The sequence below is a fragment of the Schistocerca piceifrons genome, chromosome 5 (genome assembly GCF_021461385.2).
Source record: "Schistocerca piceifrons isolate TAMUIC-IGC-003096 chromosome 5, iqSchPice1.1, whole genome shotgun sequence".
Classification (NCBI taxonomy): domain Eukaryota; kingdom Metazoa; phylum Arthropoda; class Insecta; order Orthoptera; family Acrididae; genus Schistocerca; species Schistocerca piceifrons.
The window spans coordinates 37436456-37462561 of NC_060142.1; the positions used below are offsets into that span (position 1 = coordinate 37436456).

General features: G+C 43.0%; 1 protein-coding gene across 1 annotated transcript in view; it reads right to left on the reverse strand.

Moving 5' to 3' along the window:
• Nucleotides 1-26106, reverse strand: part of LOC124798152 (junctophilin-1) — an 889016-nt gene that overhangs the window by 293493 nt on the left and 569417 nt on the right. Inside the window, exon 3 of the mRNA XM_047261432.1 lies at nucleotides 20737-21047. Coding sequence (XP_047117388.1) covers nucleotides 20737-21047 — 311 coding nt within the window. The remainder of the gene's footprint in view (nucleotides 1-20736; nucleotides 21048-26106) is intronic.

The window sequence follows — 26106 nt, forward strand, 5'->3', positions numbered from 1 at the left end:
ATAGTCCTGAACGGATACACCGTCATCCAGGCGAACTGTTACTGGAAAAATGTAAACATATACTGCGGACGCACAAACAGCATAATGCTGGACGCAGGAACAGCATTATGCTGTGGGGGATATTCACCTAGTTACTATGAGACCTGCGGCAGTAATCGAAGACACCGTGACAGCTGTGGTCTACGTGAACATTACTAGGGACAACCTGCATCCTTCCCCGACAACGATAGCACCTTCCGGCAAAATGATTGTCCGTGTCACAAGACCACATTAACGCTGCAGTGGTTTGAGAAGAATGGTTGTGAAACCACGTTGATGTTTTGGTCATAAACTTTCCCTGACATGAACCAGATAGAATACATCCGGAACGGTGTCAGGCGTTAGTTCCGCGCCCTCACACCATCATTCCGTGATTTACGGGGATTGATTGACATGTGCGCAGACACCTGCTGCTCTCCAGCCTACCAATGACTTGTCAAATCCATGCTACATAGAATCGTTGCTCTTCGTATTCCAAAAGTGTACCAACACATTACTAAACAATTGGTCATAATGTTTTCTAAATCCACATCTACAACTACAGACCCACTACGCAAGTCACCATATGATGCATGGCGGAGAGTACCTGGTACCGCTACTAGTCATTTCATTTCCTGGTCCATTAGCAAATACAGGAAATATATGCTTCTGTATGAGCCCTAATTGCTCTTATTATACCATCGTGGTCCTTACGCGAAATGTAAGTTAGGAGCAGTAGAATTGTTTTGCAGTCAACCTCAGAGGCCGGTTCTCTAAATTTTCTCAGCAGTGTTTCGTAGGAAGAAACGTCTTCCCTCCGGGGATTCCAACTTCAGTTCACGAAGGATTTATGCAACACCTGTGTGTTGACCAAAGTTGTCGCTAAAACATCTAGAGGCTCGCCCCTAAACTGATTCGATATCTTCCTTTAATCCGACCTTGTGGGCATCCCAAGTACTCGAACAGTGCTCAAGAATGGGTAGAACCAAGTTTTCTGTATGCAGTTCCTTTATACATGAGCTACACTTTTGGCTCACCACTGTATTTACTTCCTGTAGCCTAACTTGTCTCGATAGGTGGATGGCATCGTTAATATGCGTTCACTTCATCTGTCATTCGAAAACTATGAAAATATATTTCAACGGCAATAATCCAGAAGCTATTTAGAAAATAAGGCTACACGCTTTACTGTAACAATTATAGTTTTAAGTTTCCTTTTTGTCTTAATTGTTGTATTATTATTATTCTTCTCCCGTTTTTGCCAATCAGGCACTACGTACCGACTTGCTTTCTTTTCATTTGATATCATCTCATCACCAATCTCTTTTTTTTATTTGTTCGGATCACTTCACGTCTGTTCGATCATTGCTTCTGTCTTGAAATCCTTCTATAACTAACACTTTTTTCTTATGAAATGACCTCTTTCTCCTGCTCCTTCCGCTGTTCGATCATTACTTGTCTTGAAATCCTTCTATAACTAACACTTTTTTCTTATGAAATGACCTCTTTCTGCTGCTCCTTCTGCTTTTATGTTGTGTATTTCCAAATCTTTATTAATTCATTTCTTTCTCTGGAGATACTTGAAGCTCTGCTTTTCAGCCAGTTGTCACTCGACCTGAGTAAATGTCTAAACAGTATCAGTCTTTTTGTCCTTATTTTTCTGTTTTTTTCTTATATTTCAACGATATCATCAATGCTTCTTAGCTTCCAGATTCCTTGCGTCTTATTGGAACCAGAATTTCGTTCATAATCCTTCGCTCTACTCTGTTGCACACAACATAAGAACGGAACTAACTCTTGCATGATGTGTCACTGCCAAGTAACTTAGCTCGATAAAACTTAGACCACACATAGTATAGTACAGAAAGCAACTGAAGGAAATATGCAATGAAACGAACACAAATCACTCTTTTCTTCAAACACAGTAAGTACACTAAATTCTCTACGATTTATTATGGCCCCCTGGACATTACAAAAGGCGGGACAAGCTACTTAATGGGGTGGGTTATCACCACCGACGGCAATGCATGCTGTGCAACTTTCTCCCATGCTGGCCTCAAGGTTGGGAGGAGTTCTTATGGTAGGGCGTTCTATTCCTCCACCAGCGTGTTCGACAACTGTTGGATAACCGTTGCAGCATGTGGGTGTTTCTCCAATGCAACCCACACGTGCTCCATGGGATTCAAGTCGGGTGAATGGACAGACCAGTCCATTCGCCGAGTATCCTCTCGTTTCGAGAGGTCCTCCACCTCCGCATTTCTGTGTGGTCGCGCGTTGTCACCCGTAAATATTAAGTCAGGGCCGCACGCACCCCTGTCACAATAACGTGATGAGTGTACCATGTTCAAAGATCTGGAGGTTGGCAGGCTGATTCAACATTATAGCACTTCATACCATAACGCCAATACCACCAAAATGATCAGAGGTGGGAACGCATAACATGATGAGTGTACCATGTTCAAAGATCTGGAGGTTGGCAGGCCGATTCAACATTATAGCACTTCATACCATAACGCCAATACCACCAAAATGATCAGAGGTGCGAACGCATAACGTGATGAGTGTACCATGTTCAAAGATCTGGAGGTTGGCAGGCCGATTCAACATTATAGCACTTCATACCATAACGCCAATACCACCAAAATGATCAGAGGTGGGAACGCATAACGTGATGAGTGTACCATGTTCAAAGATCTGGAGGTTGGCAGGCCGATTCAACATTATAGCACTTCATACCATAACGCCAATACCACCAAAATGATCAGAGGTGGGAACGCATACAGAAATATCGTCGAACCTGACCGGTTTTGTGGTTTAGGTGTTATGATGTGGAGAGGCATAATGTTACATGGGCGTACTGCCACAGTACAGTGACACTGTACTCCTTCCGTATGTGCGTCTTTTTACAAGTAAATTACGTCACGATTTCATTTTTATGGATTACAACGCGCGACCGCATCGCATAGCGCATGTGAAGAATCATTTGGATACTCGTCAAATGTACTGCCCTGCCCGTTCTCCCGATTTAAATGCCACCGAGCACGTGCAGGATGCGACGGGACAGACGTACCGCAGCACGCCCACATGCACGGACGACCGTCCAGCAGCTGTCAGCAGGACTGGTGGAGGAATGGAAGGCCTCACCTCAAGAACTCCTTACCGACCTCATTACCAGCATATGAAGACGTTGCAGAGCATGCATTGCCGCCTGCGGTTATCACACATCATATTAAGTACCACGCCCCACATTTTTAATGTCCAGCGTGCGTATTTATTGAGTTTGAATAAAGTGCCATTTCCGTTCGTTTCGTTGGGTATATCTCTCAGTTACCGTTTGTACTGTACTGTATTATCGCAATTTCCTCTACGTCTAGTTCAAATTTCATCGCGCAATGTTACCTGACAGCGACATATTGTGGAAACTTCCTTTTGTTCTTAAGTTTTGCGCATCAATGTATTCTATAGTTCAGTGCATAGTATTCACTTGCGTAGAAGCATTGTGGTTTCACTGTTGTTGTTGTGGTCTTCAGTCCTGAGACTGGTTTGATTCAGCTCTCCATGCTACTCTATCCTGTGCAAGCTTCTTCATCTCCCAGTACCTACTGCAGCCTACATCCTTCTGAATCTGCTTAGTGTATTCATCTCTTGGTCTCCCTCTACGATTTTTACCCTCCACGCTGCGCTCCAGTACCAGATTGGTGATCCCTTGATGCCTCACAACATATCCTACCTACCGATCCCTTCTTCTAGTCAAGTTTTGCTACAAACTCCTCTTCTCCCCAGTTCTATTCAATACCTCCTCGTTAGTTATGTGATCTACCCATCTAATCTTCAGCATTCTTCTATAGCATCACGTTTCGAAAGCTTCTATTCTCTTCTTGTCTAAACTATTTATCGTCGACGTTTCACTTCCATACATGGCTACACTCCATATAAATACTTTCAGAAACGACTTCCTGACACTTAAATCTATACTCGATGTTAACAAATTTCTCTTCTTTAGAAACGCATTCCTTTCCATTGCCAGTCTACATTTTATATCCTCTCTACTTCGACCATCATCAGTTATTTTGCTCTCCAAATAGCAAAACTCCTTTACTACTTTAAGTGTCTCATTTCCTAATCTAATTCCCTCAGCATCACCCGACTTAATTCGACTATATTCCATTGTCTTCGTTTTGCTTTTGTTGATGTTCATCTTATACCCTCCTTTCAAGACACTGTCCATTCCGTTCAACTGCTTTTCCAAGTCCTTTGCTGTCTCTGACGCAATTACAATGTCATCGGCGAACATCAAAGTTTTCATTTCTTCTCCATGGATTTTAATACCTACTCCGAATTTTTCTTTTGTTTCCTTCACTGCTTGCTCAATATACATATTGAATAACATCGGGGAGAGGCTACAACCCTGTCTCACTCCCTTCCCAACCACTGCTTCCCTTTCATGTCCCTCGACTCTTATAACTACCATCTGGTTTCTGTACAAATTGTAAATAGCCTTTCGCTCCCTGTATTTTACCCCTGCCACCTTCAGAATTTGTAAGAGAGTATTCTCAAAACCTTTCTCTAAGTCTACAAATGCTAGAAACGCAGGTTTGCCTTACCTTAATCTTTCTTCTAAGATAAGTCGTAGGGTCAGTATTGCCTCACGTGTTCCAACATTTCTACAGAATCCAAACTGATCTTCCCCGAGGTCGGCTTCTACCAGTTTTTCCATTCGTGTTGTAATAAATTATTTTGCGTTTCGTAATGTGATCTTGTAAATATTTTTATCATTACATTTTATTTTATTTTGCAGCTTGTTTTAAGAAACAACATGAGCGATTAGCAAGCTGTGTAGTTCGATTTTCGATCTGGCAATGGTTCGAAAAAAGTGTCATTTTTACCTGCCACGTATTTATACACGTGTTTCTGCTATGCAAAGCAGGCACTGAAACACTGTACATTTATTGATTTATATATTTGTTTAACCTCTGGTGGTCAGAACATTAAGAACCTTTGCTTCTCTTTATAGCTAGCGTCACGCAGTGAGTGAAAGCAGTGTTACAGGCGATGATTCTATTAATAGTAATAATAATAATAATAATAATTTTTAGTTATGGTTGTCAACTAGTATGTGAACATATTAAGTTCTGCATCACACGAACTTCAATGAAACGTAACGTGTCTTTTGTGGTGCAATCGATAGACCCATGGTCACTTCTTCACTTGTTCTCCTTACTTGTCACGGGAAATCGTTTGAGCGAAGTTGGATGTCTGTGTGTATAGGAATTTCGAAAGTTTCATTTTCTAGGGAATTATTTCAAACCTCAAGGTCTCAACAAATGCAGCACGTAAACTTTAGCATTTCACCGCGGAATACTACATTTTTAAGTTCCTAGCAGGGTGACCTACCTAAAATTCTGGCACTAGATGCACATTCTGATGAAAAGTTTCCGTATTGTATTGTATGTTAACCGGGGACCTAGAAACGACCGAGAGGCTCCGTCCCCGCCGCAGCCGCAGTGATTCACAACCCCACGACGGCTACCGCAGTCCACTTCACCCCTCCGCCACCCCACACCGAACCCACGGTTATTGTGCGGTTCGGCCCCCGGTGGAGCCCCCCAGGGAACGTCTCACACCAGACGAGTGTAACCCCTACGTTTGCGTGATAGAGTAATGGTGGTGTACGCGTCCGTGGAGAACTTGTTTGCGCAGCAATCGCCGACATAGCGTAACTGAGGCGGAATAAGGGGAACCAGCCCGCTTTCGCCGAGGCAGATGGAAAACCGCCTAAAAACCGTCCACAGACTGGCCAGTTCACCGGACCTCAACACACATCCGCCGGGCGGTTTCGTGCCGGGGACCAGGCGCTCCTTCCCGCCCGGGAAGCCGTGCGGTAGACCGCACGGCCAGCCGGGTGGGCTAAGAGTATCCGTACAACCATGGGTAATGCAGGATTGACCACTAGATGTCACGAGAGGCGGACTTCTTGTCAACACATGCTGTGGCAGTTCAATTGAATTATTTCAGTTTAGCGAGAACAGTACCTACCATAATGTGTAGTGCCTATAGTGGAGTAGGAGGTACTGGAGTAGGAGGGGGTGTGGTCCCCTTACTGCCCTCAAATAATTCAGAAGGACGCGGACACATTTTACAGCATTGTGCACCACGTACCGCAGAGAAACAGTTTGGAGATGATTACTGTCGTATCAGCATGAATATGTACCCTGTCATCAAGCAGCATCTGTGAGGCAACGCTTTGTGGACAATATCATTCCTGAAATGGATTGGCCTGCCCAATGGGACACGTTTGGGATGAATTTCAACGTCGGCTTCACTCCTCAACCCAGCGTCCAACACCACTACCTTCTCGGGCTTAGATTCTTGAGGAAGACCGGGTTGCCCTTTCTCTGCAGATAATCAGACAGTGAGGGAACCATCACACAATGAACTTGAAACCTAATGCATCCAATTTGCTAACAAGAATAATATACAGAAGAATAGAAAAGAAAACTGGGAATTTATTGGTTGATAGTTTCACTAACGTAAAGGTAAGGTTACCAGAGCGACAGTTTTCACATTGCCCTTGATAATGGAAACAAGGGTTCGTCGAGCTAGAAAAAGTCCTCGTAAATGAAAATGGTGCAAGATGTTCGAAATTCTCAGGAAAATAGACATCAGCTATAGGGAAAGATGTTTTACATCGCTTCCATAACTATACATGGTGAACATTAATATAACCGACAAACTACAGGGACGGATTCTTGCCTAGGAATTGATGAAAAAAGGTGCTGTGAACATGTGTCTGGAAATGCGTCGTTGCCACGGTAGATGGCGCTGATAAATGAAAGTTCCTCTGACCACATGCCGTGTGTTCTTTCTGCGTTGCACGCTGTGTGATTGGAAAAGCATGCTGTAAGCAGCAGAATGGTCCGCTATTCATGGTGGGAACAAGCCGGGATGGTATTTGTGTCCGACCAAGCGCATGGAAACGGTCGAGAGGCAGCACGCCTATACCAAAACAAGTACCCTCACAGAAACTTACCACATTACACAATATTTCAAGCCCTTTTTGCGTGTCTGTGTGATCAGGGACCCTTTCAGACAGACGAACGTGCAGGGAGTTGGCACATGTTCAGAGGACCTTTTTTCCTCCATTTCCAATCAGAAATCCGTCCCTGCAGTTTGTCGTTATATTAGTGATCACTCTGTATACATAATGTAAGTTACACAAGAACTAAGTGCTTGTATTAGAAAGGGTTTGCGGCCAAAATACCGTCTGTACGGCAAGGATACAGTCTTTCTCCAGTATTGTTATAAGTGTACATTGAAGAATCAATGAGGGGACTAATAGAAAGGTTTAGGAGTGGGTTTAAAATGCAGAGTGAAAGAATATCAATGATAATATTCACTGAAGACGCAGTTCTCAGTGAGAATGAGGGAGAACTGTAGGGCCTCTTGAGTACAATGAATAGTCTAATGAGCTAATACAATGGACTGAGAGCAATTCGAAGAACGAGAAAGAAATGAGGACTACCAGAAATGAGGTTAACTATGAACTGAACATCAATATTAAGGACCACGTTCTCTGCCTCGTGATGACTGGGTGTTGTGTGATGTCCTTAGGTTGGTTAGGTTTAAGTAGTTCTAAGTTCTAGGGGACTGATGACCATAGCTGTCAAGTCCCTTAGTGCTCAGAGCCATTTGAACCATTTTTTAGGGACCACGAAGTAGGCGAAATGAAGGAAATTTGCTACCTTGAAAGCAAAGTAACATGAAAGAAGTAAGGAGCACATAAGAAGACATTGGAAACACGAAAAAAACTCGAAGGGTTTGTTATGTGGAGCTACAGAAGGCTGCTGAGAATTAGGTGCGCTGATAAGATAAGGAATGAGGAAGTTCTCCGCGGAATCGGCGAGGAGAGGAAGACTTGCAAAACACTGACAAGGAGGCATGGGATGATAGGCCATGTGTTAAGACATCAAGGAATAGCTTCCATCATACTTGAGGGAGCTGTAAGAGAAGACAGAGACTGGAACTTAACCTACAAATAATTAAAGTTGTTGAGTGCAACGCTGTTCTGAAATGAACAGGTTGGCACAGGATAGGAATCCGTGTCGAACTGCAACACATCAGTCAGAAGAGTGATTGACAAAGTGCCATGAGGGAACGGACCGCCTAAGGAGCATGACTGTGTGTGAATTCCTAAGGGGCCAAACTGCTTAGGTCATCGGTCCCCAGACCTACACACTACTTAAACTAACTTATGCTAAGAACAACACACACCCATGCCCGAGGGAAGACTCGAACCTCCGGCGAGAGGGGCCGCGCAGTCCGTGACATGACGATGACGCCTCAAACCGCGCGGCCACTCCGCGATGCTGGAGCATGACTGCGCAATGCTTTCTTAGTCCCATGATCTGCTAAACAGTCGCACTTGCATGACGCCATAGATGAGGGTGTGGACTCGAACGGAGTGCACTGGCGCAACCATTAGACACTGGACTCGCATTCAGGAGAACTGCGGTTCAAATCCCCACTCGGTGATCAATATTTATGTTTTCCATGGTTTCCCTAAGTCACTTGATGCTAAAGTGATTGAAAAGGACTCGGCAGATTTCCTTCCGTATCCTCCTCCAATCCCAGCTAAGCTGTTCTCTAATGACATCCATATCGACTGGACGTCAAAAGTTTCCTTGCAACTAATCCAGTAGGAGGTTCCTGTGGTTTACCTAGAACCGGTGGTTCTTTCGAAAAATGTATGTACTTGAGCTAGTACTTTGGCCTCATATGCATGGAACTTAAACAGATACAACACAGTATGACGCAGACATTGAACACTAGTTGACGGTTCTTAGGCTGACTAGCTGTGGGAGGCATTTTAGCCACAGAGATACGTAACGACCGGACCGACGGTGGGAAAATGTCCACCCATGTGGTCTTACGGCGGTTAGAAAGCCCCCACCTAATCACTGAACCAGAGCAACGATCGTGAAACGGGTGTAACTGCCGGTCTACCAGTTCTGTATACTATCAGTCAGAATGGCTGTGGCTGATAACTGAATTTTATCATACTTTTACAGGCAGTCCGTGTAGTGATCAGAGTCTCGCATATACGGTGTCCCTTGAACAAGACTTGGCACACTCTTAGGCCAGTCAACGGTCCACAGCTATTGTAAATGACTTGTAAATCGAAACCGATTTAGCCACTGAAATATTTTATGCGCATATTTCACTGTAATAAACGGTAACGGTAGGAGTTGTACATACTTGCTGGAAAAAGAAGGTAACTCATGGACAACGGCTGAAATAATACAAGTTTAATAAGAATAGTAATTGCGACAAATACCGGGCAATAAGTCGCCTTGAGAATGAACAACAGTCTTAAAACATAGCTGAACCACTACTGTTATAAGAGCAAATTGAGTTTTGGAAAGGAGGGTCTTGTAGCGATAATACCGGGTGTTTCGAAATCAATATCGGGATTTTAATGCTTTGTGGCAATTATTAAATTCACAAAATCATAAATAACATCAAATGAAAGAGCAACTCATACAGCGTTTCTTAAAAATGTTCAATGTGAGCACCATTCGTCTCACGACACACACTGAGTCGATAGGTGAGTACTTCCCCAACCTTGATCAGTGGGTACAAAATAATTGTTGCAACAACCGCTTCAGTCCTTTTTTAAGTCATTTGGTGCGGGGGCACATACACGTCATTCTTTATGAACCCCCATACGTAAAAAACACATGGCGTCATATCGGGTGAACGTGGAGGCCATGCGAAAGAAACTTTATCATTCGGACCCTTGCGGCCAGTCCAGAGGTCGAATACAACGTTGTTTAGCCAATGCTGAGCTAAGCCAGTGACGCGGCTCTGTGGTACACCTGCTTCCAACTGACGAAAGAAACATAGTTCTAGCGCGTCATTGAAAGAAACATCAGTTACAGTTGCTTCACCGAAAAAGATAAGTAAAGAAACTTTTTTGTGGGATTTGGCACAAAAAATATTCGCTTTAAGGGAGCCTCGTTGCAACTGTATTATCTCCTGCCCCCACGAGATGCACACATTACGTGTGTTCACATTTCCACTTAGTGTGGCGTCGATTCATCACTGAAGAAAACGCGATCCAGAAAATCTTCATTGTTATGCAGCAACATTTATCCCTTGCAAAGTTGGCACTTAAACTGTAAAATGTAGGCTTTAGAGCTTGTAACAACCGCAAATGATAAGGACGTAGTTGTAAACGCCTCCTTAAAAATCATTCACACAGACATCACTGCAATTGCTAGTTCATTACTAGCCTTCTGAACTGATTTCTTGGGGCTAGGCTCGTTCAATACATTCTTCAGTCACTCTTGATCGTCCCATTGTGCAAACACAGCCGGTGCCCTGAAACTGGTGACACCATCTACTGACATTATTACCATCTGGAAGATTACAACGGAACTTAATACGGAGTACATGTTGCTCTGTAACAACAGATTCGGTCCTTGCAAACTGTAGAACACAAAAAGCATTGAGTTTAATAGGTGCCATCTTTGCTACTATCGCATTCTAATGGAATCCACAGGAAGCAGTACATGCACTTGCTCACAGATAAACAAACGAAACTGTTTGAGTTACTCTTTCTTTTGATGTACTATTTATTATTGCAAGTTGAATGTAATAAATGCTGGAAAGCCTCAAAACCCTGATATTCATTTTGAAACACTCAGTATTACTGTAATAAGACAAGTCCCAGGAAAAAGAAGTTTATTGTGGAAATACATAAGTTACGATAAAGCTTTCAACCGGGGTCAACCGCCGTATTATATTTTTATGGAGTGTTTGGAAATATGAGGGTACACCAAACCCTCAGTACACGTCATTAAAACTGCATATCAAGAAACAAAAATCGTACTAAACGTGGATACCGACAAGACTGAAATAATAAGAGTTAATATACATGGGTGGAGCTTATCTCCCACAATTTTCAATAGCTACACTGATGATACTGTTAGACAATGGAAACGAAAGGTCAACCGAGGCACTAAACTAGGACCAGATATCTGGATAAATACCATGATTTTCGCTGATGACCACACAGTACTGCAAAGGAGCGAGGACTATCTGCAAAGCGCTCCCTGCCTAGACCAGATACGCGAGAACCACAGATCTAATATTTTTGACAGAAAGGATAATATTATGACTTCCAAAGGAAAAGAACACATACGTTACAAAAATGCTAAATGCCCATGTTTTAGAAGAAGTTTCCCATTCTAACTTCTTAGGCTGTGTTGTAAGCACCACCTCGAAAATTACTCACTAATTAAATTAAATAAATTTCAGATGTGTGGTACAAGACAAAGAACACTAGGCAACACACTGCAGAAAGAAACATGAATAAAATTTTATAAAGTATTGGCTAAACATGTTTCTAACTACAGCTCTTGGAAAGTGGGTAGCCGAAAGCATAGCAACCGTCGTTTCTTGCTTGTAGAATTGCGTATTACTACTGTTCAGTTTGCTACTTCGCCAAAGTAGTCTCCACTGTGTGACGGCATATGTCAGCATGACCAGCAGAGGGCGTCAAACATTTTGTACTGCAAGGTAAAGTTGAATCTCTAGCATGGGGTCACTAATGTCTGAATGACTTTGAATGTGGCTACTGAAATTATAACAACACTTGCTTCTTATATATTTGAATATGTGTTAGTAGGGTACAGTGTGCTATTTCAGCGAAATGTCAAGTAGTTTTCACTGTATGACAGCAGAAGACAACAAATGTTTTTAACTGCAATATGGATTTAATACCCTAGCATGGGGGTCACTATAGTGTTTGACTGACTTTGATGTTGGTTTTTGGCTGAATTATTGAAAATTTTAGATGTGGGGATAACATGATAGCAATGTTTACTTTGTTAATTCCTGTCGACAAGTTCAAAGGGTTAGTGCAATGCTTGGCATTACGAATATAAGATAGTAACGATTTGTATTGCAAGATAAAGTAAACTACCCATACATGGAGTCACTATAATGTTTGGACGACGTCGAAAATGCGTAAATGAAAGCATAGCAACCCTCGTTTCGTACTCGTATGAATATGTATGACTGATGTTCACTATGCTGTTTCATTGAAGTGTCATTCAGTTTCCGGCCTTGAAATGTGGTCACTGAAAGAATAGTGAGCCTCATTTCTAACTTTTCTGAGTTGTATTACTGCTGTTTTGTATGTACTTCACCGAAGAGTCGAGTAATTTTCATTTTAAGATAGCACAAACTGACAAACGTTTTGAACTGCGGAATGAAGTTAATACTCAAGCATGGGATCACTACAACGTTCAGCTGACTTTGACGTCAATTTCACAGGTGTTTCTGACAGATTTGCATGTCAAAATAATATTCGTTACTCCGAAAATTCTCATCAACAAGTGCATCTTAGGTCGTAGGTTAGATCAAAAGCAGTGCCTCTGTGTGTTTCTTAATGTTAGATAACCAGTTTTCACGGAATTTGGTTTTTTTAATGCATGGTACAAATGTCGAATTATTCTCATCGACTAACCAGTAACTTTGTTCAGTGATGCCCATAAGAAAGAGCTGTGTGTTTTGATAAATAATACTGACAGTTTACATGTGGAAATATTTAAATCTGAGGGTCCATTGCGTTTGTGAAGTGTGGTGCAGATATTGAACTTTGGTCATCGACAAATACTGCTTAAACTGTAAGTTTTATCAGTAATGCCAGTATACAAGCCATGAACCGTAGAACAATTAGGTTACGACTGTAATGCCATGTATGCTTTTTGCGCGACATCTTATATACTGTATTTTGAGAAATAACACAATTTTATACTGGTGCAAAGTTTGAATCTTTGTTTGCGATTACAGATCAGTAATTTTACTTGTGTATTACGATACCACGTGTGTGTGTGTGTGTGTGTGTGTGTGTGTGTGTGAGTGTGTGTGTGTGTGTTTCACTTGAAATTGTTACTAATTTTCATAAGTAAATTTATTTTCGTGCAAAGGTTGTAGTTTTGTGATATCGACCTTCCATCTGTGTCTTGTTCCACTAATTTGGCCTTATTGTGCGTAAATGTTTCGTTTTCTGAACATATTTTTGTGTATTACGAAAATACGCAGTTTAAGTAACACTTCTCCCATTGTATAACGGTGCTTGTACAGTTTTTTTGTCTCTCGCTATGTTGTGTGTATTTACATGTGTTTTGGAGATTACGATTGAAGTTTTCGTGTTATTTAATAGTTGATTAAGGGAAATACTGTCCAATAAAGTTTTTGAGAGCCTTTGCACCATAGTTCGGATTGATAAATGTTGCACCTTTCCTCATAAGCTGTTTTGGTGTATAATCTCTGGTAGGCCTAAATTAATTGCAATGAGAAGCAGTAATTTCCAATCAGTATCTTCGATTATATTTTTCTAGTGTAGAACATGATGCATCATCTTCTTCGCCCCTAAACTGACGCTCCCTAAGACGAAATATTACTGACAAACCCGTAAAAACTTCAGCTGTTTTCTTTACAAGCTGACATAAACACTGTGTTGCCGACTTAGTTTTGCAAACATTTTAGATGTTAAATTAACAATGAGACACTGCAAAAACATCAAAAAACAATTTAGACGTGGAAATACTTAATTGAGGATACATTTTGTCTTACACCAGTAGTGTAAATATTGCATTCTTCCAAAAGCTGTCAGTAATTCAGACTGCCCAGTTGTTAACGCGCTTGGGTGCTTAACGTAGTGTTTTAGACAACATATGTTTGTGCAGTTATAGGCTTGGTTAGGTTCGTTATGGTACATAGTCTCATAAGTTTACAACTAGAATGTCACCTACCTGCTTAGGATGTTATTTCTTTAGCCGCATGTGCTTTGCAAAAATCTAGGTATGAAAGTAACTCTGGGGCATTTACTTTGAGAATCCACATTGATACTGTAGATATCAATTTGATATATGTATGCACGTGTGTGTGTGTGTGTGTGTGTGTGCGTGTGTGTGTGTGTGTTTTGCTGATGTATTTTAAAGGTGAAAATGCTGCCAGATAAACCCTTTACAAAATTATGTGGATAAATACATACGGACATTTTGCAAACAGTTCAGATCATTTGGGAACTTTTGAGCATCGTCAAGATTGTGAACCGCTGTTTCATTTAAATGGTTCTTAAAATACAAAGTACTACTTGGCTGTTTCTTTTTAATGACGGGTAAAATGATAGGCTCTAATTGGAGGAGTGCGGATTGAAGGGGAACGGAAAGGAGCAGGGAGAGTGGGGCGGGGAGGATCAGGATAAAGTCATTGAAAGGAAGTGTGGCTTATCACATGATGATGATAACATCATCGATGATGGCGTCTAGCTTGTGGCCTCAAGCGTTTGCCCCTGGTATATTGGCAACCCGCACTAGAGCATGTATTAGACATCAGTGGAATCAATAAGGTTCAATACAGAGTTTAAATAGAAAATGAGCCAGGATCACCATGAGTATGCTACTACCGCTCGTCGAAAATAATATGGCAAATGTGAACAAATGTATCGTACTCTGTGCTGGGACTATTTTAGGCGTCACAAGATGCCAGTAATAATCAAATTTAATCAGAATTGTGATTGTAATCTGAAACTACAGGCGGATACAAGCACAGCTGTCCATTAAAGATCCCAGCTCCTGGAAGGATACGAAATAACTAAACTTAAGCTATTGTGAATATACAGCGAAGCAGGAAGAGTATTTATCTGGAGGTAAACAGTGTACAAAATTCAGTATGCAATATTACAACTTCTGGCAGCAACAATGGCTCTAATATGGCTGGAGATAGAGTTGAATTGAGCTTGCATAAGAGATATGGGTATGTCATTCCCTGTTGCTTCAGCTTTGTGCCAGAGTTCATCAGTCACAGTAGTTGACAAGTAGTGGAATGCTAGTCTCTCGGTAACTCTTGACCACATGTTTTCAATAGGTGAGGGATCTTGGGGACGTATTGGTCAGGCCAATAGCCGAACACCCTCTGTATAGAGGTAGTCAGGACAGGACGGGAAACATATGGTCTTGCGTTGTCTTGTTGAAAGACGAAGCCCACGAAGACAGGTCACAGCCATCGGCCGTATCGCGTCAGAACTGCTATGCGAACCAGAAGTGATCGTGTTGTACACTCAGTAACACTTCATGCCATTATGACATGTGCTGGACCCGTATGAGAAAGACGAATGCAATATGGAAATGTTTTCTGTCCTCAGATCCTGCACGCACAACTAAGTCCACTGCGCTGGTACATAGAGAACCGGAACTCGTCTGATAAGACGACTGCTCTTGGAACATTCCTTTCATCCGTGCTCGGAGCTTCTGTTGCATCGCGCGAAGTAGTATTCGAGTCCACTGCCAGAGTGCACGTACTCTTGGCCATGTAGAGCGCGTGAGACAAATTACGCGACGTACTGGAAGGCAGAATTAATTGGAAACGTTTATTGGCGGATCAGGATTAATCCTTTTCTCTGTTGAACTGCAGAATCAATCTAATTGATCCATGAGACAATGTCAATCTTTGCACAACTCTAGTGTCAATAATCAAGACCCTCCAGCAACTGAGACAACGCCTTTGGCGCAGTGGTAACACCGGTTCCCGCCAGAACACCGAAATTAAGCGCAGTTGGGCTTGGCTAGCATTTGAATGGGGGAGCGTCCGGGTCTGCTGAGCGCTGTTGGCTACTGGGCGCACACTCTGCACTTGTGAAGCCAACTGATGAGCTACTTGACTGAGAAGTGGCGGCTCTGGTCACGAAAACTGACAACGGTCGGGAGAGCGGTGTGCTGATAACATGCCCCTTCGTATCTGCACCCAGTGATCCCTATCAACTGAGGATGACACGTCGGTCGGTCGGTGCTGTTGGGTCTTCCGAGGCCTGTTCGGATGGACAGAGTTTCTGTAGAAATTGAATTACATTCAGAAAGCATGCGAGATTCGGCCACTAGACTAGACTGTGTATTCTGCCAAGGGTTCACACGCCACATCCAACTGGCCACTAGCATCTCTTTGTATAAACACAAATGAAATTTATTGGCACTGATTTAGCCTAGCCAAGTCAATCAATTTTATTTTATAGAACACCATCTCCAGCTAACTAACAGCTCCACATTCTGCTCTGAGGCCTCTTTCTGCCGAACAACTGCAAGCTGACTAATCGCAACACTCGCCGAGAAAAACAGTACAGTGTCTAATCACAATTCGATGTTCGTGCACGGGAACGGACTTTGGAAAGCTACGTAGGCTTTCTGGAAATACCCCATTATAACTTACCCTGTAAGAAAGCCATTTACTGTAGGTTCTGGCCACGACCCAGTTAGGAGAATTAGGGGAAGACCGGCCCATTAGCTCCAGGCTGAAGAAACCCTCCTTCCCCAGAACCGACCATGTCGCAGACAACGGCCAGGGGAAGAGTACATAACCACGGCCAAGGAATGAGGTGTTGCACTGTGGCCAGTGAGCACCACTGACGGCGCCTCCCTCCCTCCCCTGCCCCCTGCTGTCGCGTCGAGGGAAGCCGCAACAATGGTTGTCATGTTGACAGTCATGTGCTCTTGTGCATGTGTCGGAATGACCACCATCGTTCGCAGTCAGGCGCAACGGAAGGTAAAACCATAATCTCAGCAGAAATAAAAACCGAGTAATGAGGGAAGGAATATTACTTGATAATCAGAGAGTAAAATATGGAAAGGAGTTAAGAATCTACAGGGTGTTTCAAATTTATACCGCCAAACTTCGACGTGATGTAGAAGGTGTCTTGAGGAGCAAAATGGGGATAGGAATCTGTGTCTGGAAACATCATCCAATGACACTACAGAACGTCGAAATTATGGACGCCGTCGCCTGAAAATTTATGTACGAAGGGCGTTCAATAAGTAATGAAACACTTTTTTTCTGAAATCAGGTTGGTTTTATTCAGGATTCCAGTACATTATATTATTCCCTACTCTTTTAGCTGCAAAATACTGTTTTTCAACATAATCTACGTTAAATACCGGCAGCCTTACACCATCTTTCTGGGAGATCCTGTATTCCTGAATGGTGGCACACTACTTTTCGACGTCGGAGTCAACATCTTGCTGCATCAATAACCTCCCTAACAACCACGTACTATTCCACGCGGAGTGCACCCTTCATTGGGTCAAACAGGTGGAAGTCTGAATGTGCGAGATCCGAGCAGTACGGGTGGATGAGGAAGAACAGTTTAATGACATTTCGTGAGCTCCTCTGGGGAGCACAGACGTGTTTGACACCTTGCGTTGTCATGGAGAAGATCGTTTGCATTTCTACGGCGAAGAGCATGCTGAAGTCGTTTCTTCATTGCAGGAGTCAAAGCTGTTTGAGGCGGGCCGGCACGCGGGGGATCGGACAGGTTTGCACGACCTTGTTGCAATGATGGCAGACGCCTCACCCAACGACTCACTGTGCCTTTGTCCACTGCCAGACTGCCAGATCTCCGTACACATTCCGCTAGGGCCTATGAATATCTGCTATGGTCTGGTTTTCCACTGTGTACGCACCTCCGTTACACACTGCATTTTCAACGCTACGGAAACTTCATGAAACTGAAGGGGTGAAGCGGGAATATCGCATGTTGACCCACACCAAATTCTGAATTTTTTCAACTGCAATTGGGCGAGGAAAAAAGTGTTACATTTCTTGTAGAACGTCACTCGTGTATGCAGGGTGATTCCGTGATGTTGTTACAAACTTTCAGGGATGATAGACAAGGGTAAATGTATCAATCTGAGTTAAGGGTTCCTGGTGAGGTAAAGAACGAGTCAAATGTTATAAGTGGAAATCTTCCTGATACTCTTACGTGAAAGTGGTACTGTAACACCTAGACAACGTAATAGAGGGAAACAAATCACAACAGAAGAGGGGAAAAATAATGTTCTTGCTGCTGTTGCATTTGATTCACACGTTAGCTCCCGCTCAATCACAAGAGGAAGGTATGAGTCAGACAAGTGTTCTACGGAATCTCCATCGACATAGGTGTCATTCCTGTCACATCTCTCTCCATTAGGATTTGAAAATCGTGTTAACTTCTGTGCATGGAACATTAAGACAGGATACTCCAGCTGTATGACGTATCTTGTTAAATGAGGAAGCCACATTTACCAATCATGGCCAAACATAACGCATAACAATCCACTGTTGGTCTGTTGACAATGCCCATTGGCTTCGTCGGGTGGAACGTCAGCGTGCACGGAGTGTAAACGTGTGGTATGGGACAGGCAAACATCAGCTCATACGCCCGTTTTCCATAGACGGACTACCGAACGCGCACACGTATCGCAGCTTCCTAACAGGGCTGCTGGAAAACGTTCCTCTGCAGACAAGGACGACGCAATCACACCAAAATGATGACTGTCCAACCTACAGCGCACGAAGTACTTCACGAATTGTTTCCATAGCTTGGATTGGACGCAGCGGGCCTGTACCTTGACCGGGTTTGACGCCTGTAGACTTTTTCCTGTGGAGAAAGCTGAAAGACGCTGTCTACAAAGGACATACCAACTACACCCGGTTATGTGCAACGGCGTAAAACTGAGTCCTGCTTTGACATCTCCGCTGAAATGCTAGCACGTATGCTGCAGTCGTTCCATACCAATCTGGAAGCGTGTATTTCCGCTGCCGGTGGTCATTTTGAACACACTCTGTGATGGTCAATTGCCTCGTTACTGATCAGAATCCACATAACTAGTGTATGTACTTGTTTTGTTCTTTAGCGTGTGCTACCACAGGTATTGGACAAGAGTCGGTGTGGGAACTTTTCAAAATACGATATCTTTTAAACGACTCGCACTAGAATTCCGCAAAAAAAGCACCACTAGCATTCTAATTTACCTCACTTTCAGACCGTTAATGTCAATAAGCATTAGTGGACATTAATACGGGGTTTGTCCAACCTTCGGCTTTATGACGGCTTGATCCATATAGCAAAGACTATCAATGTGTTGTCTGAATGTGTGTGGAGGGATGGTGGCCTTTTCTTGGCCAACAGCCGTAACCAGAGAAGGTTCTGATGTCAAACGTCGAGGACTGGAGCGAAGTCGACTTATTAACTCATACCAAAGGTGTTCCGTTGGGTTCAGGTCAATTTCACGAATGTTATTCTCAACGAACCAGTGCCTCACGGATGTTGTCTTATGACAGGTTGGGTTGTAATGCTCATACAGTCGTCCTCTCCAAATTGTTCCTCTATCGTACGGAATAAACAGTAAAGTGTTCACATGCTTCAGAGGAACTGTTCCACCATTGTACCCCATTCCTTTTTATCTCCCGATGCACAGTCATTGTGGTAGCTGGACTGCTGGTTGCACTTAGAAAATCGCTTGAAATCAGCGGAAGATTTTCAATCTTCACAATGCTCAAAGGTCGCTGTCTGCCAGTACACGACGTCTGCGTGATCTAGATAGAGTTGTAGTTGTTCCTTCTCATGTCCACGTCACAATCAGATGACAGTCGACTTGGGCAGCCTTATGTGGGGTGAAAAGCCCCTGATGCATTTCTTATTCTAATTCTTATTTGGGTAACATCTAGTGACTAGACCATGTTCTATATGTGGTGTCTTTTCTTTCGGATTGTCATGAGTCAGGATTCAAATCTGGGTATCTTGCTCACTTGTCAGATGCGCTGACCACTATGCTATCTGAACACAGTCGTCGTCACAACCACACGGTTGCTCACCTCCCATTGGACCCAAATCTGAACTTACACCACACACTGCCGATGTAGTGCCCCTGCTCATTAGCGTCACTACTCGTGGCATCTCGCCGATTCTCATGAGCTTACGAGCTTGGCGTGCATCTGCACTGAAGGGATCACTGGCTGTCATCTCCTGAATTATATATTGTGTGTACTCTTTCGGACATGACTGAAAGAATAGGCACAATTTTGATACTGCAGCTACTACGAATCAAAACATAAAGGAATTAAAGACATTAGCAGCCAGTGGGCACCGATTTTTATTAATAGTGATAGTCGAAAATGTGTGCTGGACTGGGATTCGAAAGCGGGTCTCCTGCTTCCTTGGTAGATGCGCTGACTGCTGTGCCATCTGGACGCTGTGGTTACGACAACCAATGGACTACCCAAACATGCCTCTTGTCAGATCCGAATTTTCAACTCGTACCACACACTACAGATGTAGTGCCTCTGATCATTAGCATCACTACTCGCTGCATCTTTCCTTTGTGTCTTGATCCATAGTGGTTGCAGATTCAGAGTGGTATATCTTCTGTAAGAGATGTTCCAGAGGACAGATACGACATATGTAATTAAGGCGATGACGGCCAATGGCCCCTTCAGTGCAGATTCACACCAAGCTCGAGCTCTTACGAGAATCGGCGAGATGCCACAAGGAATGAGATGAGACTAACGAGCAGAGGCACTGCATCGCTAGAGTGTGATATAGCTGAGCATTTTGGTCTTACAGGAAGCGTGCTAGAGTAGTGTGTGCGGTTGTGGTAACCACTGTGTCAGGATGGCGTAATAGTCAGCACATGTGCCTAATAAGCAGGAGACTCGGGTTCGAACCCAGGTCCGGCATAAATTTTCAGCTTGCCCCATTGTTATAAATCAATGGCCACTGGCAGCTAATGTCTTCCTTTGTGTCTTCGGTGTACGTTCGTCGAAGTCAGTGAGTTCTTGTGAACAACCCACTCTGCTGCTGCTGCTAACTGCTAACTGAGTGTCAGCAGAGGCGCTTACCGAGATGACCTTGCGCAGGCCCTTGGAGGACTTGTCGGTGAGCGAACCGCGGCGCGCCGGCTGGTCGTCGGAGCGCGCCTTCAGCACGAAGCCGCCGCGGGAGTCGTCCAGGCGGCGGTCTCGCTCCGCCGCCGCCGCCGCCGCCACGTCCGCCGCCGCCGCCGCCGCCGGCTCCGACGAGCGCAGCGACGTCATGGAGGCGCGCACGGCGCGCGAGCCCGGCCGGTAGTGCGACGCCAGGCCGAACGGCGCCGACGCGCGCACCCCGTAGCCGTGCCGCATGCCGCGCAGCCACTGCCCCTGGTACGTGCCTGCCGGCAAAACACCGCTCGTCAGCACACGCGGTGCAACGGCGCCGCCAGTGGTCGCTTATGCACACACATACCGAGCGTAGTCATAAAGCTTTAATCGTCACCTCGAAAGAACAAAAACTGCATAGTTCAGTTTTCATTTGTCTACAGTAATGGTACACACTGAAATCCCCGCGTTACCATTATTTATACCGCCTAGAGTTGGGCTCTACCGAAACTATGGGTCAGTAGTTTCGGTACATTATATACTTGACGTAGTGAATAGCAGTGTTACCGGTAGTACTGGTAGCATTCGTAGGAAAAGAAGCATAAATGAAATGTGTAAGAGAGAAAGGGAACCGACGACAGGTTTTGCTGTTCGCTTGTTTGTTTGTTTGTTTTAGCCCTAATTAGAACCGTACATCATTCAGTGTTACTCTACTAGAAGTTAGTTGATCGACTAACTTCCGCCCCTTTATGTATCCAAAACAATTACTTTTGATGCAAGTACAGTTCACATATACAAATATACAAAATATCAACAATTATTGTTGCTATTTTGTACTCAATAGAGCGTTCTTCATCATGATCAAAGGCAAGAGTTTCCTATTTTATTGATAAATGCGAAAGTCCTGTATGAATAACAGAAACATGTTTTAAGGGAGGTAGGAGCAGGACAGGCATCTCAGGACATTTTAATTTCCAGTGTCTATACTTTTACAAATAAATTCATAAAACTTTGTCAGCATCACCAGGAAGTAGTCAGGATTCACACTCATTGCAGTGGAAGTTCGAAAATATAACAAAATAAATTTTTTTACGCGCGAAATTTCATAATTTTTTCCCTTACTAATGGCTGCATTTGTTGCTATAGGTACACTTTTCTTCATAAGTTAGAGAGATTCTTCGATGAATTTTGCACAGCATACATAGTATACTTACAGGTGTATGAAACTCTAGAATTTATTTAATTTATGAAAAAACGAATGAGCTGTTATATTTCAAACTTCATGATTAGAAAAAACACAAATTTTATAGTTATTTACCTAAATTTTTACCACAGTTTTTAATAGATTTGGAAAATTTTAGAGTTTCATACACCTTTAAGTTTGGTTTGTACGCTGTGCAAAATTCATCGAAGGGTCTCTCTTACTTATGAAGAAAAGTGTACCTATAGCAATAAATGCTGCCATTAATAAGTGAAAAAATGATGAAATTTCACATGTAAAAAAATTATTTCGTTATTATTTTCGAAGTTCCACTGCTAAGAGTGTGAATTCTGAATCCTTCCTGGTCATGCTGACAAAGTTTTATGAATTTATTTGTAAAAGTATAGACAGTGGAAATTAAAATGTCTTGTGGTGCCTCTCCTGCTCCAAGTCGGCCCGTTTGACGTCATACCCCCCTTAAATATATTCGTCGAAGTATTGAAACGATGTCTGCTATATTTTTGTTTTGCGTGTTTTCATTTTACCAGTTTATTTTTCTGGGGGGGGGGGGGGGGGGGGGGGGAAATTGTATTTTGCAGCGCTATATGATAAATCTGTAACATCTCTCTGTTTCACGTTTCAAATCAACAATTCTCGAATAAAAGATGACTTAAACCTTAACAGTTTCATTATTTCTATGAATGCTCTTTACTTGTAAGTAGTGCACAAGAGGATAATTATGTAGAACAAAAACATTCCCTAGTTTACCAGGCCCTTTATATCGTCACTCAGTTCCTAGACGGTTCACCACTCCCAAAATTTAAGGATTCGAATAAGACACTGATCACTTACAGAAAGAAAGAGATCGTTATTATGTAACGCCCGATAGGTATGCAACACACCTAACATACAGGTAATGCAGGTGCGACCTTAATACACCAAAGCTGCTAGCAAAACTACGCTTACTTACGATAGTCTACCGTAGTCCACAATAGTTCTACGACTATTAGCACCGCTCCGCTAGAGAAGGAAAAACAGAGTGGCGCAGTCCACAGATAAATGAGTTTTTTTTTTTTTACAACTCAACAACAATCCACGCTAGTTGGTGGATGTCCACGACAGCAATATACCATTCTACGACACATTGGTTGCGTGTCTCAAACACTTCTATTCAGGGAAAGCAAGTCTGAACGGCGACGAACGAAACAGATTTCCATTTCACTGTGAAGAACCGGGAATCACAATGGGAGTAGAGGCCCTAGTGGTCAAATAGCCGTGTATCAAAATCGAGGCGATATTGTAAAAAGAGGAAATCAGTTATGGACCAGTTTCCAATATCTTGCACGACATTTTGAAGATAACAAACCGTTGATTCCGTGACATCTCACACCCATGAATAAAGCCCGCCGAACCGAGGCATCAGCGAAATGTTGCAACTGTGTCCATGTAACTTCCTTAGTGCTAGGTGTTTCACTAAGGCCCCGAGAGAAAGGAGCAGAGCAAACAGTGGAAACATGTGGATTCAACAACCCCGAAAAACGTCAAGATCAAACAGTCATTGGGCAACGTGAAGCTCTTCTTTTTTGTGGGGACGTCTCCCATGGAATGTAAAGGTTACATACTACCGCAGTTTCTGACAAAGTTGTGGTTGGCTATCGCGGTAAGCTGTCCAACGGGGTGATCTTGTTTCAGGGAAACGCCCCAGCTTGCTCTGCACAGGAAACAGTCCAGATGCTCCTGCCAAATGAATATCAAACTTTTCCTCACCCGCCGTACACTCGAGCAAAACACCCAGTGACAACATCCTCTTCCTCGCCTGAACAAATCGCTGCGGGGAGGTATTTCCAAAAAGACGACGAGGTGATTTTCCAGAAAGACGACGAGGTGATATTCCAGGGGTACATATCGTGAACAGTCAAAACGCAGCCTTCCACACTCAGTATTCTGCCAAGTTATCGACCTTTTGGAAAAATATTTAGAACCCTAGAGTGAATACGTAGAGGAGGACTAACTGCATCACTATGTTTCATGATGGCAGCATGATTTTTTTCTCGGTCATAAACAGAACTTTATGACTAGCCCACGTATCCGTAGCAACACTCGCAATTTACACAGTTTCATCAGAACCAACATAGTAACAAAGTTTTCTTTTCTTAAATAGTATACAATTTCGGTATAAGTGAATAACGTGTTAATGTTGATGATGCAAAAAGGACTATTGTCACACAAAAAACTCCTCACCTATAGCTGCACAATAAATATTACTAAATTAGCCCAGTTTTATTTCCTCAGAGAGAAAATTCGTGACTTTTATGAGTTGAACTCTATATAAACACCCTCCTTCCAAAAAGTTACGGAAATGATTTTATTCCTGACGTATAAGCGACTTCATCGCAGCAACTACGATGACAGCTTGAACTAAAAACTGTAAACCACAAATGTGCATTCGACCAGTCTATTGTGAAGAGGCAGTGTTAACTGGTCAACGTTCGATTTGCCACAAGTAGCAATGAAACAACGCAGTCATCACCAAGTGTTGAAGATATTATCCACAATTTTTCGAAGAGGAGAAAAGTATGTGCACACTTTATCCCGCATATCTTGACTTCCGAACAAAAGAACGATCTGTGTACGCCAGCAGCGATTTTACTGAAATGAAAAAGTGGACACTTACTTTTTAATGAGACTCCGTCAAATTGCATTCACATTTGTTGTAATATCCGGAAGGGTGGAGACAAAATGCGATCTTTATGTGAAGGCTTTAACTAACGCTTAATATAACGAAACACGAAACTGTCTGCTTTCCGAAGAGTTACAATAATAGGGAACTTAAGTCCTCTGGTAGCGTTATTTTTATTATTTTTAGGTGTTATATGCACATAGGAAAATAAGTAAATGATACACGGTTATAAACTGTTGTATCTTCGGCTGCAGAAAATCGTATTTTATTAAGCCACTGAAAGATGGCGTTTTCTAGATGCCTACTAATAATAATATACGTCAGTTGACCGTTCCCGTGGGTAAATTTCATGGGGTAAAGAAACCATTGTTCTACGTATTAATTGTCTAACGAAGTTGTCTGTTACGTTCTTCTCTGCCGACTTTCAAAACCGTAAACCAGTTTCCGAGTATCGCTCCTGATTGGTCATATAAACACCCCAATATCGATTCTGGAAATGCGGGTTTTCACTTCCAAAGTCGAATTTTCTATGTAAACATACAACAGTGTTTGGAACGTGCTTGGGATGTGTTGCTTTTAAAAACTTTCGACTGAATTGCATGGAGTGACGTCTGGTGCAGTGAAGGAGAACTAGATACCCTAAACTCAACATGAATTTGTCTGCCTGTAATATCTAAGTGAAGAGAAACAGCCATCGTGTTGAATAAATCAGAAACCGGAATAGCTGATTTCCTGATTTCCAAATGACTTTTGTGTAAAACGACTGCCAGTCGGAAAATCAGTCTAGACAAAACCTCTTCAGACTTTGACATGTAAACGTAACAGCGAGAAATGTACGATGTCCGAAATTTGGTTTTCGTCTCTCGGAACCTGTGTCACATGTAACCGTAGTGGGTGAGTGAGAGAGAGACAGAGAGAGAGAGAGAGAGAGAGAAAGAAGGGGAAGGGCGGGGGGGGGGGGGGTGTCGGAATCGGGCGAATGTATGTGTTTGGCAGCGAAGCATAAGTGGCAGGCGCGACCATATAACGTGCTCAGGCCTACCTCAAGATAGCAATAAAGCGTTAGGTCACGTTCATCGAGGAAGCACTTTTGGGGAGAGAATGCAGGGAGACAGCAAACTAATATTTAGTTGTATTATCCGTCATCCTGTTGATTTCTTCATCTAATCCAAGACCGCCCTCATCTTGACCGTCTGAAAAGTTCTAGTCATCAAAATCAAGTACGCACTACACGATCCGAAGCGAATGGGTTTTGTATTTCACTATCATATCTGTTAAGATCAGGACATCTGGCCTTTCTGAAAGTCATGTCCACAACTGCTGAGCGGATGCGATGTATGAGCTTTGAAAACCCAGGCACTAGGTGAACTCTGCAGGGAAGGTGCTGTGCGTGGTTTCGTGTGTTGGTTCTCTAGTTGTCGAATACGGCCTGTTATGTCCTCATCTAAGAGGAATCTGATGAATATGCGTC